Below are 19601 nucleotides of genomic sequence, written 5' to 3'. Positions count from 1 at the left end.
AAAACATTAAAAGCCACAACACCTCAGCAGATTACAGCCCAGCAGAACCCCAGTCACAAGTTGGGCCCTTGTGCACTACTGCTATCTACAGGTATCTAACAGCCAAGGAAGAAGTTACAACAGTGATAAGCAGTGAAAGCCCAGCATCTGCAAGTACTGAGAGCAAAACAATGAGACATTTGTTCCAAGCTCACACAGCAAGGCAAAAACAACTGCACAGCAGCCACCATTCTTCTGAACAGGAGCCAATAAGATGAACATTTCTTCATTTTCCCCAATGAGTTCACAAAATGTTTGTAAGAATCATCTTTTTATTTTAATTATTGCACAGATCCATACAATATGGATACTTTTCCAAAAAAGCAGCAGCAGTGGGGAGTGGATGAGGGTAAAGAACAGGAGCACAGCCTGCTCACTGCTCTACATTCAGCCACACCAGCCCACACCGAAGACGCTGCAGTTTAGGAACCTCAGCTGACAGAAACCCAACACAACAGACCCTTTAAGTCTGGATGCAACATGTCAAGAACACAAAGGACTGGCCAACATAACAGCAGTTGGTAGCCATGAGATACTGCCACGGCTGTCAAGCTAACCAAGCTTCCCTCAAGAATGAACAACAAAGAAACACAGTGCTCACTACAGCCTCATCTCTGCACATCCCTCTGTGTGAAGGTCAGTAAAATGCCTCATTCCACCTACACATTAAACATCTCTGTCCAGGAACTACTGAGCAACCAAATCATTCTCAATCTCTTCTGATGGGGATTAAGAATCTGGGAAAGGAACAAGACACATGGATTAGGGTCCTTCAGAAGCTAAAATGCAGTTATATTTCAAGCAACTGGAACAACAAGTTGAAACATTGTCAAGTTGTCAGAGACTTGCATTTATCAGCAGAGACATAACTAAATCCTTCATGAGATGTAGATGTGGCACTTAGGGACATGGTTTAGTGATGGACTGTTGTACTAGGTGATCTTTTAAAGGCCTTTTCTAAATGATTCTATGATTCTTTGAGTAAACATCCAGGTGAGGGAATTTCTGCAACACACAGCTGGAAACACAGGTCAGAGGCAAGTTCAAGTGAACTTGATAATGCACAAAATGTCTCCAGAATCAACAAAAGGATGTGTCTGGACAGCCTCCAGAAAAAACAATCAGGAAATAACTAAACAACTCTTAGCAAAATTCCTTGATAAACTACTTATTCATCTCCTCCCTACTTTGGCCTGAGCATGCTCCTTGCTCTAAAATAGCAGCACACTGAGGATGACACATGTTCGTCTCCTTTGAAAGTCAACGTCATCATAACTATGATGTGGCCACTCCACAAGGTGATTATCTACACCAGAACCGCTGGCGACTGAAGTCCTCTTGTCAAAAATTACAGGTATGGCAGAAGATTCCAACTACCAGACATATTCTAAAGAGATGGCTTGGAGTGCTTACAAACCATCAAAAAAAAGTCAAAGTACAAGACATACCATGTTACCTAAACATGTATCTTTTTTTTGGTTGCTTTATAAGTCCTGATAGAGAAAAATGACAGCATATCAGTTACAAAGAAGTATATAGGAACAGTTAGAATCCAAGGACCTACTATGACTACCAAAGAGAAAAATCCACCAGTACTGACTTTCAGTAATGTAATTTACAGAGTAAGACATTTGATTCAGCATCTGGTCAATATTTAGGGTATCATAACCATCTTATGTATCCTAATACATATAAAAATATAAACAGTAGGTCAGTTCTCCATTGTAATGCTAAATGTATTTGTGTGTCTAGAAAAGATAACTTTTAATAGTATCAAAGGGACTATCACAGTCTAAAGGCTGAATTGTCTTGAGCTACTAGAACAAGAGAAAAAAATTCTAAGTGCTATAGCTTTACATAAAAGATCTAAAAGTCTAATATTAAAATTCACTTTTTCTGATAAAGTTAGAAATTTCTAAGAACTCCCAGCAATAGTATGAGATACCATGAAAATGGCAGAAAAAAAAAAAACAACCAGGAGCCAGCAATGTTTAACTAGAGGTCTCCGATTGTTTAAAAATCCTGAACAAGGGAGTACATACACTCATACACTCAATTAGTTCACATGCTTTCTATCTGCTAGCAAGGGTTTGTTGCAAATCTACTGCCATGAACAAGAAGGAACAAACACATCTGTATGCATTTGCAAGCCAAAGCTGCTTTGAACAAAGCCAGTGAGCAGAAAAGACGACACAACTTCTGGTGTTATTGAAATATCCGCAGCAATCCAAGGACAAAATTGAAGCTAAGTATCCTGGAGAACACATTAATTTCACAGAATAATGTCCATTTACAAAGGACAATCTCTGGAAGTTGTTCGAAGTACAGAATATCATGCCATGAACACGTAACTGAAAATGGTGGAAAATGCATTACAGTTTTACTACAGTGAGGTAAGCTTTGATTCATACCATATGGCCTTACAAGACAAGCATATGTGCACATCTGCACATGTGTACATGAAGGCTGAGGTCTCCTACCAACTGCAGCCATCTCAGTTTCTTAGTAGAAGTAAGAAGACAGAATTCCAACAAATACGTAGTTTTTCAAGAGTTATTCAGAGAAACTAATCCTATTGACTCACAATTTTTGTCTCAGAAACCTGGTAATTAAGACAAGCTGAGAGAAACTCGGGTGTGAAGATAACTAGGTATTATAGTAATACTAATTATTATGCTCATATTTGCCTTCCTCTTTACCAGGCTTAAAAAAATCCCCTAACAAAAGCAATCACGCTAATATGTGAATAATTCATGACAAGGGAAGAGATCAATGTACTTACAATTAAGTTCTTTTCTTTTTCCCTACTCTTTTTAAGGCGGTATAAAACACATAGTTTATTTCGCCCTCAGGCAAGGTCCAATGAATACAGAGCTACCTCATAAAAATCACAGGTCATCAGTTTGGGTTTAAAGTAACAAAAATGTTAAACTAAATATTATACTGTAAGCATGGAGAACATTGAAAAATGCAACTGGTTATCAGCAAAAATCCTGAAATTCACATTTATCACTGTCGTCTCACTCTCTGAATTAAAAATTGCTTCCTATGTTATTTTCTGTGTTGTAACTACAGACAAGTATTGACTTTTTAAAAACACCTTGAATTTGAGGTGTTTTATCCTCCTGCTGCTTCAGAGCATGAAATGAGATTCTGATGTTATCTGCAATGTCAAGTTTTGTGAGTATTTTTGAAATACAAATTTGTTTACAAGACTATGTTTTAAAATGTAGGTTATCTTCTGTCAAAATGAAATAAAGTTAAAAATTAAGCTCAACACAGAAAGAAAGGGAAGGTGAAGGGAAGTGCAAGAAGAAAAGGAAGAAGGATCTTAGTACTCATAGCTGGAATCCATTCAAACTTCATTTCCTATGTAGGAACTTTCATGCCTTCCTATCACCTTTATGCTTTATATTTTCACCCCCTTTTTAAAAACCTTCTTAGTTTCATATATGTTTACATACATATATTCAGAAAGAAAACTTGCCATTCATTTTGAGGACAAGTTTCTGTGTAAATAAAAAAACCCCTCAGATTACATTAGTGTAACAGGTGAGGACTCTCTGCCTTCCCAGGAGGCTGAAAGCGAGCCCAGACTGCTGACACACCACTGTGCTGCCCACTGCCAGGCAACTTTCTGGCTTTTACTCTTTACACTCATGAAAGTGTGACAAAGCAAAGCATGGAACTGTAAGGAGAGGTGGAATAAATCTGAACATTATTGCACAAGGGTTTAAGCAGAAGTTTTATTACTAAATATCACTTAATTCATTAAAAGTTCCCTAACCACTGAAGTAAAAATGGCATGAATTAAGAAGAAACCCTTGTGTGGACTTGATTTACTTCCCAGCCTTGACCCAGACAGTGTATCATCACGGTCACTGCACTTTCTCTTTAACTCCTGACCTTATTTTATGCACAACAGGCATACCCTCCTCATCCTGTGACTAGAGAACAACCAACGAGCCTTCCTTTTGCAAGGAAGATAGACTCTTTTATTAATTTGAACTTATTACTTTTATTGTACACTCAAGAAGCTTTAAGACTAACTTAAAAATTGAACTTAGCAAGAGAAAGTGCTATTCTTTCTGGCAAACATACCCATCGCCTTCAACACCTTTGGGCTGTTAAAAGCTCTTCTGAACTTTAATATTTGGAGTAATGAAGGCTGCATTCTCCTATCTCCATGAAGACACACCAGAAAGTAAGCAATGACCTGCAGTCCAAGAATGTCAGATACCATTTGTTTATAGCCAGCTCCTCGATGCACCAAGGCTCTGTCAGAACGGACTGTTTCTAGTATATCCTTACTAGCTGTTAGCCTGTACAACAGTAGAATGGTATGAAGTTAGAGTGATGCCATGAGATTTTCTGCCCCGTGTCAGCATCATGGCAACGAAACAGTGCTGTGCATTTACTTTTCCTCCCATTCAATACATTCCTCTCTTGGAAATGCTGACATCACCATAGGCACGCAGGTTACCTGAGACAGCTTGGCCATAAGAATTTAAGCTTTAATATTTTCCCCCATGCAGTCAGGCTAGGGGTAAGGGAAGATGACATTTGATTACCCTGAGCAGCTAACCGATGCAAGACTTGATCTTCAAATGCATCAGATATTAAAAAGCATCTTTGTTTACGTGCAATTATCTATGGTAAGCAAAGATTCTCTACTGCTCTGAAGGAACCTACAGGTCTATCATTTATTAATGAGTTTCCCCTTGAGAGCTTATATAAATTTTTTAAAAAAAAAATTTCACCACAGAAAAATGAAAGTACACTTTAAAGCATGCATTAACTTGCACATGGGAATAACTATTACCTTTCTAGGAGCCTACCACAAACAGTGCTCTACTCTGTTTGCCTAGCCCCTCACCCCTCAAAACTCAAGGCTACTTTTCTGTACATAGAAAGTCTTGAGACATGACACTACTCTGACCCACTCTCTAATGACAACATCTGCTGAGAGGGCTCACTCAGCTCTTTATGCAGCAATAGAAAACCATGCCTTAAAAAAAACCCAAACAAATGAAACAACCCCTCTAAGATTCTCTGAAAGATTATATACAGGTAAAATTACTAATTAAAACAACATCTTCACATAGACTCTGAACACAGCTGAAGAATGGCAAGTAGTTTTTGCTGAGGTAAAGCTTCATAGAGCAGGTAAGTATTCATATCCAACCTTAAAAAGCCGAATCAAATGTCTGGAAAAACGAATGGTTTTCAACAAGAACTTTAGTGTGGCAGATACTCTTGCTTCAACAACTGATTTTTAAAGCACTTTTACTAATTTAATATTCTAAAGCACATTGCAGTTAGAGCTTACAGCAATAAGCAAACTTGAAATTCATCCCATTTTAAGTTCTAGCTCCTACTGCTTCAGGCTGCTTGAAGCAACTGATATTTAATTTTCATGTAACATGCTAACAACAATATTTACATTGACTAAGTTTAATGCCATAGTTCCCTCTAAAAAGTTTCAACTACCAGTATACTAAAGAATGAAATAAAAATTCCTTTGTTCTTGTAGGATAGTTAACTTTTGAAGAAAATGAGTGTCTTTAAGATTTTTACAGTAGGGAAAATGTAGTAGTCCCCATACACAGGTTCACCACAAAACAATGAAAATACAGCTCCCATTCCAAACGTGTATTCCTGGGTCCTGTAAATCATACCTCATGAACTGGCCCAAGCTTAAGTTATTTGCCAGGACTCCAAATGCTGACATAAGCTGTGAATATTGCAAGAATGTTCTGGGTACCAGCAGTAAAGAAAAAAGAGTACGTATATTGCTGTGCTATACTGTGTCTGTCAATGTTTGTTATTCCCTTACCCCTAGCCTTTTTAACTACAGGTCAGCATACTACTCCGCAGCTTTCAAATCGTGCCAGGATCACAATGCAGAGAGAAGTAAAGAAAGCTCCCACGTTGAGCTGATGGCTCCCATTCTGCAAACACCATGCAAAGCCTGGACAAGTTTATCCCCTCCTGCCCAGCGGCGTGCTCCTGCCCTCACCCACCTCACCCCCCTGCAGACTATCAGCCCCGTCTCCAGAGCTCCTGGATACATTTATTTCCCTAGCAATGCTTGCCCAACTCAAACAGAAACAAGAAAAGGCCATGAACACTCCCTAGCACACTTTCCTGCCTGTCATTAGCAAAAACAAATCAAGCCTTTCAAGATACAGGAGGGCCAACACAGGGACACAAGAAGGAAGGGTAGGATAAAGATTTAAAAGTTCTTATCTCTCAGCAGACAATCTAATCTTGGAGACATCAATGCAAAAGTGCAGTAACTAAGGAAAGTAAGGCAATTAGCTGAAGGAAGGTGGGAATCACTCTTGGAAGGCAGACAGATCAGAGAGGAGTGACCAGACACTACCAGGCATCATGGCTAATCATGTCAACTCCTATGCTGACAACTTGCTGGCAGAAGTTACTCTACCAGAAGACTATGGTGCCAGTACTGCCCCCACGATTCTTTATCATTCAAATGAACTAAAATATATAATTTCCTCTCAAGCCGTTTAGAACATTCAGAAAAAAGATGACCCAGGTACTAACTCACCTGTTGCCCTACAACTGGAAGAAAAACTTGTGAGACTTGAGTTGTCATAGTGCATGTCACAGTACACTTGAGCTGAAACTGTTTAAGCTTCCATGCAGGGTACAAACTGAAAATCCTAGGCAGGGACAAAAACCTGTTCTGACAAGAGACAGCTACAGCTGAAAGCGCCTCAAATCATCCACAAGCACCCAGGTCCAGATCTGCCAGTACTAACTGTACAATGCAGGTTATTTTCTACTGTAAGCAAATTGGTTTTTCAAAAAATTCTTTATGCTTTTACTTTGAGCAATGGGACGGCATTACATTTCCATATAAGAGCAGCTTCCTTTAAGTAGTAACTTTTAAAACAGTTACCTTTCTAAATGCTGTGCCTTATCTTGTGCTTTAGCTCTACAAAAAAAATGTAATCCTGCATCAACTGGCACTGCACCCATGACATCCTTGTTTTCCCTTACCAGCTCCTCCCAGCCCTTTCTGCTGCACCAGCAATAGCATTTGTGTAATTTCTGATGAATTTAGTAAGGGAAATGATCCAGGTGAAGACTGAGCTGATGCACACAGAAGTTTTCAGTTGGATAACTTCCTTGATTTGGTTTACATTGCTACACAAAGGCCAGTGTGAGAAAACAGACAAAGATGAGAGTAACGATGCAATTTAATTCAGAATAAATCAACCCCTGGGAATACAGAGCTAATTAAACATGGCAAAAACATATAGGCAAGTCCAAACAACTCTACAAGCCTCCTTACTTGTTTCTGAACTCTTCTTCTTGTTTACTTACTCTTGGGAACAAAACACCTAGGTTCATAAGCATAATGCTACAAAGACAAATGGTTTAAAATGTAAATACACAATAACTCTTGTCTGAGTCTTGCTATGAAAGGCACATAACCCAGCCAAGTAATCCAAGAGTATGTTCCTTCACATAGTTTATTACACTGTATATATTCAGTAGCTCAAGGCCAAGCCAGAGGGCAACACTGAGGGAGGCAACAGTGAGGGAGGATTCATCTGACTAAATGGAAACTCAAATAAGTGTTGTGTAGGCTGCCATGCTTGTCAGTGGAGATTCACACAGTGGATATTCATCAACCCAAATGTGCTCACTCCAGGTGACAGGAATGATACTTGGCTCCATTAGCTGAGATTAAATCTTCTTGTCTGTAAAAGGTCCGTGGGCAAGTCACTACAATGCAGACACCCAAGTCAGACGAGATGCCTCCTACCCTGGATGCAAACTGCATATCCCTCACATGAGGAGTACCTGATATGTACAGGCTGAGATATGAGATATTTGGATCTTAACCTTTCACAACTTTTCACAGTATGTGAAGAGCAAGAGGGCTGGACAAAACTGCTGATACATTAATTTCTTTGCAGCACCAGTACAAATGCAGCTTTTACCTTAATTTGGGGCTGTTTTCTTAGCAAGTCTCACAAAATCATCTGAGAAATACTTGTTGCTGTGTTGCCTTTGCTTATAAAGGATGAAAGACATCATGTTTCCATACAGACAATCACAAACGGGGGGATGAAACAAGAGGAAGAACTCAATACCACTACCACTTCTGTTAATCAATGCAGGAAGAAGAGCTATGTTTTCTTTAACAAAGCAGAAGTGCTTCATCTACCTCTACCTCCTATTTATCTCAGCATTCACGGACTGTCAAGGTGAGCTCCCAAGAACAGTTACTGTATTATACCTACCACAAAGTACAGCAGCTCTCAGCAGTCCTGCACCTACAACTAACTGGAAGCATTATGTACCTCATTGGATTCAGCTTCTTTGTTGTCCCCAAGTTGAAAGGATGCTGCTACTTCCTTCCCCTTGGCTTCCGCTCCGTGCTCCATTTCCTCTCTGCTAACTTCAGCTGCCACTGTGTCTCCTCAAAGCCCTAAGGGCAGAGAGGCTGAGGGTGGCCCCTACAAGTGACTCCAGCTCCAGCAAGGCCTTTGTGGTGCCTTCTATACTGTTACGTGCTCTTGCTTCTCCACCTGGAAAGCACCCATGACAGCAGCAGTTTGCCATGGTGCACTGCCCACTCACGGCAACAGGGAGGCTTCACCTGCCAGTGCGTGAGCTGTACAGATAATGAACAAAGACAGGAATTCACTCCCTGGGATGCCTCCACTGAATGGCACAGGCAGGGACAGCTCACAGAACTGTGAAAAGTAAGAGTAGGAACAATTAAAATACAATAAAATAAGCAATAGTTTCAGTGTCAGATTTCCAGGGACTTTTATGCCCTGCGTGCACAGACTGCTTCTACTCAAAACATACTTTTATATCCACAGTAGCTCTGTTTAAATATACCTAGTGATGACCCCTAACTAATAGGGAGTCAAATTTAGAGACTATACTGTACATAAATTAATTTTTCCTTCAGTTTTTCCTGAAGATCTGTTGCTCTTCAAGCGACCAGGAGTGGCACGGGTATACTTGAATCAGAACATTAGCATTTTACAGAAATGAAAATGCTCCTTTCAAGGGCTCAGACACATTATGTCAACTGCGATTCTGTCTTACCATTTTAAAGTGGAAGATCCAATGCACTTAGAAAAAGCAACAAGAAACTACAGTATGTTCACATTCTTATGGCTCTGTATTAAAAAAGGCATACATATTTTCCAGTTTCTAATAAAACTAAAAATGGTATTTGTAAAAAGCATGTGTTTAATGCTTATTACCCATGCACAGCAAGCCAGATATTACATTAACTGAAAGCTTAATGTAAACCAGCCTTCAGGATAACGTTTCTGGAATTTCTGAAGGAAAAAGAAAACAAAAAAAAATCACTCAGTGCTCTGTGGCACTTCCTAAAACAAAATGTTTTAGCGTACATTATTAACATGTATTATATTAGTATTATTACACTGATTTTTTCTAGTAAATACAGCCATTTATACAGACTTCTTGCTTTGCTTATTTTCGCTCCCTGGCATGTATATGGTAAAACCATTGGGACCTGTGGGAGAAGCAGAATACCAACAGCACAGTTCTCTCAGGAGCTGCCTTTCTTTGTATCTAAAGGCAGAACAGATATATATACTGGAGTAAGGGTAAATTGATCTTACCAAAAATGCAGCTTGCATAAGGTAATAAATGTATAAGCCAACAGAAATACTGAAAGTCCATTGTTTTGATTTCAAGTTGCATGTATTTCTGAGAGATTACTTAGTTTGCTTTTGGTTGACTGGAAGAAGAACACTCTCTGAATTATAAGCCTGAGGTTCACAACTGTGCTCCATCCAATGTACTGGAATTTGAAATGTGGAATAGAAGCATCACTCCCAACCACACTGCTATTCAATTGTGAGACTTTAAGCAGGGCTGTTAAGAAATGCCATTTAAGCTGAATCTCCAACCTGCCAGGTACAGCACATTCCTATAATGACATGACAAAAGCATAGCATTTCCTTGGCATGCATTTTCTTCTTGGTTTTCTTCCTGTGCCAAACCTAGCTTTGCCCACAGAAGACGAGAGTAAAAAAACTAATCTGAAGTTTGTAATAACAGGAAGTGGAGTGATATTTCTGTTTTACCATTTACCAAAACCACTGGAGATTTCTGATATTTTCCAAAAAATCTAAAATGCACAATTCTTCTTCCTTCCCAGCACACAAATACATATAGCCAAGCTTCTGTTAACTGTTATAATTAAAAATTCTAAAATTGCATTTCATTGCTACCAGAAACTGCTATTTGAAACCATTCACTCAGCCAAAAGTCAACACAGGCATCCATAAAAGCTTCACAAACCCATTTTACTCTCAAGCAGAAAAAGGCATCAATGTGGTGCTAAAAAAAAAAAAAAAAAAGACAAAAATAAGAAGAGAGGGAGAAACACATGGCAACTAACAGTATCTCAAGACACAAGTGGGACTGCAGGGAAAGCCAGCATATGAATTTGTCACATCACAAGTGCATATAGGCATTATTAAAGGTAAGTTGAATCACTTAGTGCAAGGTATTACAAGCCAAAAGGGTGAACACAAATGCTCAGGAGAAAAAGACTGCAGTTTTAAATCCTCATATCACCTAGGTAACTTGTTCATCTGACTGAGGGAAATCAGTTACTAGGCATTTGCAGGCATTAGTAGTTCAAGACAAACATGAAAAAATCCAACCAAAACCTAGTGCTTACTTGGATCTGATAATTGATAAAAATCAACAAACTCCTCATCTTCATTAACATTTTACACCACCATCTAGTACTGAGTAAACAATTGGCTCCTCCACTAAAATAAAGCAACGTCTTTTGTACTGCTTTACAGCAATTTAGCTTCTACTCTGAGGATTCCATTTGTGGTCTCAATGATATAAACCTTCGGATTTGATGGTCATTAGTAATTTGCAGCTGAATGAGAAGAGACAGTATGGCAGTGCAAGAGGAAAGAGAGAAAGACTAAAGACTATTCCTGCAGCATTTAAACTTTAGCATCATTGTTAAAACTGCAAGCTTGAGATAACCAGTTTAAAAATAAACCAAAAAAAACCCAGCATAGAACTGGAAGGTCTTCTCAGAGCTGTTACTGTGCTGTCCAGAAAAGCAGACTTTGCAGAATGTCCAGCTGAAATGGTTGTGAAGTTAGCTTCCATGAAGTAATGGAATGGCTGCTTGCAAGAAGGCAATTTCAAACAGCAGCACTCAAGCACCAACCCTCCTGTCCTCCATGCACAGAAAGGGGAAAAACACAGCAGATTCCAACTACACAGCAACATCTGAATTTTCATTCACCGTCATACTGGAAAATAATTATCCATCTAATCTCATTCTGGGATTGTGAAGGTGGGATACCCTGAGCATATTCATCTATTAGTAGGCTAGTATTTGCTATTTATTATTCAAATGTTATTCTATTATTCATAACTTCTTAATTTTAAACAACTAATAAAATAGGAAGACCAACTGAAATACCAGTTAGAACCAGTACACACTGCAGCAGACAAAAACAATGCCAGATTTCAGGTCTAAAACAGAATGTTCTAGGATTTCTCTAAAAAGACCTCCCTAGTAGCTACAAATGAATGATCCTCATCTTCTACTGAGAAGCAAAGTTTACAGGTGAAAAAGAAATTGAATCCCTTCCCAAATTACACTGATTATGCTTACATTCTCCCTGGGTTAACGTGACAACTTCATATAACTCTTAAATTTCGATTTGCCAGGGGTCTGTTGTTAGTTTTTACACGAGTCCTATTCATGTGAAAAACATGCACCGTGTATTTTATGTACTCACCAAACAAATCACTAGTGCCAATAGGAATTCAGCTTAAGGGTTAGTTGGGGGCTTGTTTGTTTTAAAATTTGCACACATTCATTTCAGCACTAACAGAAACTTAAGTTCTGGAATACCTGTTGGAACAATTAAAAAAACCCAACCAAAATCCCACAAAACCATAATTTAGTCCTCATCTGCAATACCTGTCAGGTTTTATGTACTTGAGAGAAGTTATAGAGGTAAAGGTTCTAAAGGGTACCTTCATGGACATCTAACAGCCTCACTGCTGGGGTTCCAACTTTTCTTGTTGACAAAAGCAAACAACTCATCAGTGAGAATTTTATTTAATTTTATTAAAGCAAGTAAGTTACTGAAACTTAAAGGGTACCTCTGTGACCTTCAGAGGCCACGAGAGATCTGCATAAAAAAGTCAGTTTTCTAAATATGGCACTAAGTGCAGAGCTTAATAACCAGTACTTCCATATTCACAAATTATGTAATCAGTCTGGCTGCAGAGAATTTGAAGCTGGGACTGTCTGAACATATGTCTGAGACCAATGAAGGAGAGAAACGCTTGATGCAAAGCATCCCTCCTCATCCCTTCCTTAAACAGAACACTGACTGGAAATCCCACCTCTAAAAAGCTCCAAATCCAAGACCTATTTACTTGGCTTGTTAATACAGACATGGAACATCTTAAGACTTAACCAAGTCTCGTTTGATCTGTCCCACCATGAGGAGGGTTCTCTACCCTAGTCTCATGTAACCTGTCCAACAATAAATACTGCAGCTTAAGCAATTATTCCCTAATGGCAGGCTCTGGCTTTCTAACCTCTACCTTTATTTCAATCACTTGGTTTTTAACTAGTCCATTCACAGCCACAAAGGGAAGGACAGCCATCTGCAAACATCCCTGAACTTTGGCAACGGCCCTTTACTTATACCTACAACAGTGACCATGGTACTAAAAGGGCAAGAGGGAAAAACAGCTAGTTTAGGTTTTACAATGATTTACAACTATTTACTGTGCTATGTATATATAAACTGGGAATGTACCTGGCACTAAAACTCTTCTCCCCAGAAAATCATCACACCTCATGTTCAGGAAGTTATTCAAGGCTACAAGCTGGCATCACTTAAACTTTGAAAAAAAGATTTACAGTAATGAGGTGGCAATTAGGAAGCAGAATACACTTTGATGTAAGATCAGCTCTAAGTATCCCCTTGTACCAATGCACATGTCCAAAGAGTAAAGACTGAGCTTGCAATCAGGCTTTGGAAAGTGATATTACAAAAACTCAGATGATCTTACATGGTAGACAAAATTAGACATTTCTATTTTGATAAAGATGTTCTCAACTCACTGACATAGCTATTATTACTCAAATAATCAGCCATCAGTCTTGATGTGGATGTAGCAGCTACAGACAAGCCTTTCCATGACACCTGAATTGGGCTTGACAAAAGAAGACAAGTTCAGCAGGGCAGATGAAAGGCACTAATTCTGCAAATACCTTACCACTTTGATCATATGAAGGAGATTTTCCATATGATACAAAAATTATAGCAGATTTTGATATTACCTTGGTATCTGAAGTGCTAGCTTCAAGGGCCACACACAGCTCTGGTTTTCTGGCATGCTTATCAATAAACTCAGTATATCCTGAGTTTAGTGGCCTTTGAGTTTTAGTTAGTAGTTCTTGCTCCAGAACAGCTATTTTTATTTGTCCTTTAAAAAGGCAGAAACTGGTATTACATTTGATGTCAGATTACCTGGTGTGGTAGGTTTTCCTACAAGACGCTTTTGCCTTTTGACTACTCTGTGTGTGAACACATGCCCACCCAGATTCTACTTAGTGAACCTAAATACAATCATGATAGAAGGAAATCAAAAAGGTTACTTTTAATGCTTGACTTCTTACAGATGGCATTGCTCACTGATTGTTACAACCTGTGTGAGATAAGGAAAGCTCTGAGGACACAGAGCAGAAATGCACCCTTCACATGGTGCACATCCACCCCAGCGCAGCGGGAAGGATGCTGCCAGCCCGCTGCCATGAAGGCTCAGCTGCTGTATGATCGCTCATCCCAGATGACACATTTAGCCATTTGACAATACACGCCGCAAGGCCAACGCTGACCACACGGGAGGATGCGTTTCCTTCTAACTCGTCTTGTACCCCTATGTACACAAGTTTTCTGTACCCTGACATACCCGTGGTCCCGGCAGGCGCGATGCAGCATCCCTGCTAAAGCCCGACGGAGAGGTTGCCCTCCTGCCACCAGACGCAAGGCCAAGGGCGAGGAGAGCACGGCGGCGTCTCCCCCCTCGCCAGGATTCCACACGGGGGAGGGCAGCAGGGCAGGTGCACCCCGCCGGCCGAGGGGCTGCCACACCACGGCAGAGGTGAAGATCAGGGCTGCACAGCCCAGAGCAGGACCCGCAGCCCGGCACAGGAGCATCAGAAGCTGCTCCAGGTGCCCCCGGGGCGCTCGGGCACTGGCTCGCTGCGGTTTCTGCGCCCTCCCGGGCGAGGGCGGAGGACGACCGTACCCGGCCGGGGAGCGTCTCTGCCCGGCTGCCCAGGGGCAGCGGTGACAGACCCCGCCCGGCCGGCGGGAGCCACCGCGCCGAACAAAAGGCCGGAGGAGGCCCGGAAACGTCCCGGGGCCGCGGCCGAGCCTCGCCGTCAGCCCAGGGGGCGAACCCCAGCCCGGCGGCCCCGCACGGCCTGCGGCCGCCGGTGCCCCCCACCCGCCTCTCACCGCCGCGTCGGGCCCTGCAGCGGGCACGGTGAGGAGAGGGGAAACCGGGGGAAAAGGACGCAATGCAACAGCTCCGGAGGCGCCGAGGGACGCAGGGAGGAACGGAGGGGGCAGCACAATGAGGCCAGCGCAGCCCCTGCCCCTGCCAGTAACAAAAGCTCCCGAGCCGCGGGGCTGCCTCTGCTTCTGCGGGCTAGGGGGTCTGCGGCGGCCGCTGCAAGCCGGGAGAGGTCTCACATCACCGACCCGCTTCCCCGCCATACCCTCGGTCCGGCCCCCCGCACAATGCAGCCCCCGCCGCCCCGGGAACCGCCGCACAAAGCGGGCCGGTCCCGCCGCCCATCCCGCACCGACCTTGAGCCGCCTCGGGCGCCCCTAAGGTTTTGGTCACCGCCTTCCACACGTTGCAGCCCAGCAGGCAGAGGAGAAGCGCCGCCGACCTGCTCATTTCCACCCGCCGCCGCCAGCCGCCGCCAGGGAGAGAATCGCCGCCGGAGCCGCTGCCCGGAGGAGGAGGAGAAAGAGCCGCATCAGGGGCTGGCCCGCTCCGCGCCTCCCTCCATGTTGCCGTGCGCTGCCCCTCCTGCTTTCTCCGCCTGCTGCATTGTCGTCCCGCCGCTGCGCCCCGGCTCCGCGTCCCGCGCTGTCCCCCCGGGCGGGCGAGCGGCGGAGGCGAGGGGGAAGGAAGAGGAGGCGGGAGAGCTCCGCGGCCCCGCTGCCTGTCCGTCCGGGTTTATTCTTCAATTCTGCTCCCGTTTATCCCCCCGCTCGCCCCGCGGGAGCAGCCGGGGCTCCCCGCCCGCCCCTTAACCCTTGGCGGCACCCCCTGCCCTGCCCGCGCCCGGCGGCGCAGCGCCCCCTGCCGCCCGCGCCCCGCCCTGCCCCGCCGCGGGGCTCCCCGGCAGCGCCGGTGCTGCCCCGGCCCGCCCGGGGCGGCCGCACGTTCCGCCGGGCAGCCCGGCCCGGCCCGGCCCCGCTCACCCCGCGCTCACCTGCCGCGCTCACCTGCCGCGGGGGCCGGGTCCCGCCCGGCCGCGCCCGCCGCCCGCTCTGCCTCCCTGAACGGCTGCAAAATGGCCTCCCCAGCCGTGCCGGCCCCGCTCGCCTCCCACCGCAGGCAGCGGGAGGGACGAGGCGGAAGGCGGGCGCGGTGACCTGCTCTGGCACGGCTGGGATGTGTCGGGTCGCAGGGTCTCCCCCGGCCCCGCTGCCACGCGTGACCTCTGCCGGGCCCCTGCCGCTGCTGGAGTATTTAAAACGAATTCTAGAAACAAAACGAACCAACCAACCACAAAGCAACAGCAAATGCGCCCATCTACTGGTTTTAATACAAAATAGTTTTTTAAAACGCTATAGCAAACTGCACAGGAACGGTGAACTCCGGTCTGGAAATCGTGGCATTGAGACCGGGCACGGTGCCTGCCGCCCCGCCCCGTGCGGAGCATGGCAAGGGTAGCACTGGGGACAAGGTACTCTCCCCGGGGGCTCCCTCACTGGGGTGGTTTGCATCTGCCCTAAGAGCATCTCTCGGCTTGCTTTCCTCCAGGCTAGCCGAGGCAGAACACAAGGGCACAGCAGTCACTCCTCCCTTCCCGGTCTCTGCTGAGCATTACGCGTCCTCAGGGAGCGAGAACAGGCGCTCCTCATGTTTCCTCCAGCACGGAGATTGCTGCTCCAGACAGCTATTATGGCAAGTCTTTACACAGCTGTGCAAAGCAAAGCCTTTGCCCCACTGCCTCACGGATTTCCCACGATCTGCTCCCAAACACTGCCAGTGCTTCACTTGGCCTCTAAGACTGAAGTTTCTATACCTACAAATTTAATCTCTCACTGAGGTGTCTTAAAGTTTCAGGATTTATTTGTAAATCTATTTTTAAATAAAATCTTCCAATAAAACCGTGATATGTTATAGATTGATTTTTAGAAAGCAGTACAGTTGTTTATTTTGCCATTTCAGTATTTGACCAGAGTAGCTACATCACAAGCTACAGGTTTTATGAATTTTGTGAAATTCTGCTACCCCAGAAGTGTTAAAACTGATTTAATATATCATTTTCAGAGACACTCCAGTTGATAACAACATATTTCACTTTAGTTTTTCTGTTTTCAAATATATTTTCTGAGAACTGATAAATACTGTGTAGACTCAGCAACTTTATCCTTTTATCCTGAGAATTTGGAGGATTTATTTGTAAAGTTCAGTCCCATAGGAAACCTGAGTACAAAAAGGCTATTCAGTTCACAGAGAAGACTAAATGAACAAATACAGATCATGTGATCTTACTCCTGCTTGTCAGGATTTCAATATTGTAAACTCATGGCATGTCTTAACTGTGAGGCAACTTGTTCCTAAAGAAAGGAGGTTGGCCATGTGGCAAATAATATAGCTTTTTTTTTTTTTTTTGAGATCCCATTTCCCATTTTTGAGATCCCATTTTGAGATCCTATTCTCTGGATGTTCATGAACTTAAATTAGCATAGGATGAGCTCAGAGCTAGAAACTTACATAAAACCTATTTCTGTCCATAAGGAGAGGTAGAGCATTTTATTACAAAGAGGAAAATGCATTTTCCTGAATATAGTTGTATTATTTTCACAAAAACCAAACAGATACAACAATTCTTGCAACATCAGTGGATAACACATGATGACTAAGGCTGGAAAGAAATGAGATACTGCACAGAGAAATCACAGAATTATCAAACGGTTTGCCTGTAAGGGACGTTAAAGATCATCTAGTTTCAATTCCCCTGCATAAGCAGAGACAGCTTCCACAGGTTGCTTAAAGTCTCATCCAATCAGCTTTGAATACTTCCAGGGATGGGGCATCCAAAACTTCCCTGGGCAACCTGTTCCAGTGTCTCACCATGCTCACAGTAAAGAATTTCCTCCTGCTACCTCATCTAAATCTGCCTCTTTTGGTTTAAAACCATTCTCCCTTGTATCACTACGTGCCCTTGTAAAAAGTCCTTCTCCAGCTCTCTCTAGCAGCTCCCTTTAGGTACTGGAAGGCACTATACAGTTTCCCCAGAGCCTTCTCTTTTCCAGCTGAACCACCCCAGCTCTCTCAGCCTGTCTTTACAGGAGAGGTGTTGCAGTCCTGTGATCATCTTCATACCCCTCTTCTGGACTCCTAATTTGGGGGCTCCATGGCTATTCACAGTACTCCAGACAAGTCCCATGAGAGGAGAGGGCAGAATCACCTCCCTCACTCACTCTCCTGGTCACTTCTTGTGATGCAGCCCAAGGTACAGCTGGACCTCTGAGCCGCAGATTTGGGAAACACAAGCTGTGTATAGTACCATGCACTCCCTGCGTTTCTCTATATTTCAGCCCAGATATCCTTACAAACTATGCTGGGCACACGGGGCTTGTCTCTTACCTGAAAAGGCTAAATTTATCTATATAATTACATGGTAACACTCTCATAAATGCTGCTATTCATGTAATGAAACTGAGCTATTCCTCCAGATAGCTTCTCTTGAAATTATCTTTTCTTTGTTGCCCCAGTGAGCACTGAAGCATCTAACACTGACACACTGGTAATGCCATTGATTCCTGGATGAAAATTCCCTGTGACTCAAGGGATAGTTGATATCTTATAGCTCAGTTCAAATCCTCTTCAAACTTAAGCAAATACAAGTTATACCCCAGTCTCGTTTCCATGCCTTGTTTGCTGACACTCATTGGCTAGACACCCTTAAGGAAAAAAAGGACACAGTTTACTGCAGCCTGAGTAAACATTACAGGAGAAGTGTCAATAAATAACATTAATACAATAAAATTACCTAAGTCAGGCTGTAGTGAGTGCTTAGTCCTAATTTGGGTATACATGAGCCAGCAGAGTGCTCTTAGAGCAAAGAAGGAGAATGGTGTCCTAGGCTTCATTATTCAAAGCATTGCCAGCAGATCAAGAGAGGTGATCCCTCTCCCCTACTCAGCACTGGTGAGGCCACACCTGGAGTGCTGTGTCCAGTTCTGAACCTCCTCAATCCAGGAGAGACACAGACACACTGGGGAGAGTCCACCAAAAGGTCATGAAGATGATAAAGGGACTGGAGCATCTCTCTTATGAAGAAAGGCTGAGGGAGCTGGAACTGTCAGCCTGGAGAAGAAAAGGCTCAGAGGGAATCTGATCAATGTGTATAAATAGCTGGAGGGAGGCTGCCAAGAGGATGGAGCCAGGCTTTTGTTGGTTGTGGCCAGTGACAGTACCACAGGCAATGGATACAAACAAATGCAGGTGGTTCCCTCTGACCATCAGGAGCCACTTTTATTGTGAGAGTGACTGAGAATTGGCACAGGCTGCCCAGAGAGGTTGTGGAGTCTCCATCCATGGATCTATTCAAAAGCCATCTGGACACAATCCTGGGCAACTGGCTCTATGAGGCCCTTCCTAAGCAGGCAAGTTGGACCAGGTGACTTCCAGAAGCTCCTTCCAACCTCAATCATTCTGTGATTTCTTTTCAGAAAGAATACTTGAGCCCTAGCACTGGAGGTGCAGTGGTGACTAGATGGCTGGGCCTATTCCTAACCCAAGGTGGATATTTTTCCTTTCCACAGCATTTCCTATTTGTCCAGTCCATGCTGATGCTATACACAATATATTTTTACATTGTAAAAACAATGTAAATTGTATTTTAAATTGTAACACATTTTCAATTAGTTGACTATTCAAGTACTAACATACTTAGAACATGAGTTTTAAGTATATAACCTATTAATGTGGCTCTCTGTACCAATCATTAGTAGACTGACACATTCAATGACTGCCTTGGAGACCATATGAATTAGTTTGCAGGTATCCCTACAGTTAAAATTTCCAATTTTTAATTCTACAATATTCAGACACCCTTGAAAGGTATGCTGAATATGCTTAAGCAAAAAGTTGGGCTAATTAGTTCTTTTCTGTTCTTTCTCACAATGTCTACTACCATATTTTTTGTGATATTATTTCCACATAGACAAATACAAGTTATGAGAGCAGTGCTCAGACAGCCA

At 43.2% G+C, this 19601-nt stretch overlaps 1 protein-coding gene across 2 annotated transcripts in view; it reads right to left on the bottom strand.

Annotated features, from left to right (window-relative positions):
* Positions 1–15407, bottom strand: part of FAM171A1 (family with sequence similarity 171 member A1) — an 87208-nt gene extending 71801 nt beyond the window's left edge. The window contains exon 1 of one of the 2 annotated variants that reach the window (XM_014875637.2): positions 14955–15407. In XM_014875637.2, the coding sequence (XP_014731123.1) occupies positions 14955–15048 (94 nt within the window). In that variant the 5' untranslated portion in view covers positions 15049–15407. The remainder of the gene's footprint in view (positions 1–14954) is intronic. The other variant, XM_088161197.1, reaches the window with a different exon arrangement.
* Positions 15408–19601: the final 4194 nt, after the last annotated feature.

The sequence above is a fragment of the Sturnus vulgaris genome, chromosome 1 (assembly GCF_052056855.1).
Source record: "Sturnus vulgaris isolate bStuVul1 chromosome 1, bStuVul1.hap1, whole genome shotgun sequence".
NCBI lineage: Eukaryota > Metazoa > Chordata > Aves > Passeriformes > Sturnidae > Sturnus > Sturnus vulgaris.
Note: the sequence above shows the minus strand (reverse complement) of the source record. Positions and strands in the feature narration are given on the sequence as shown.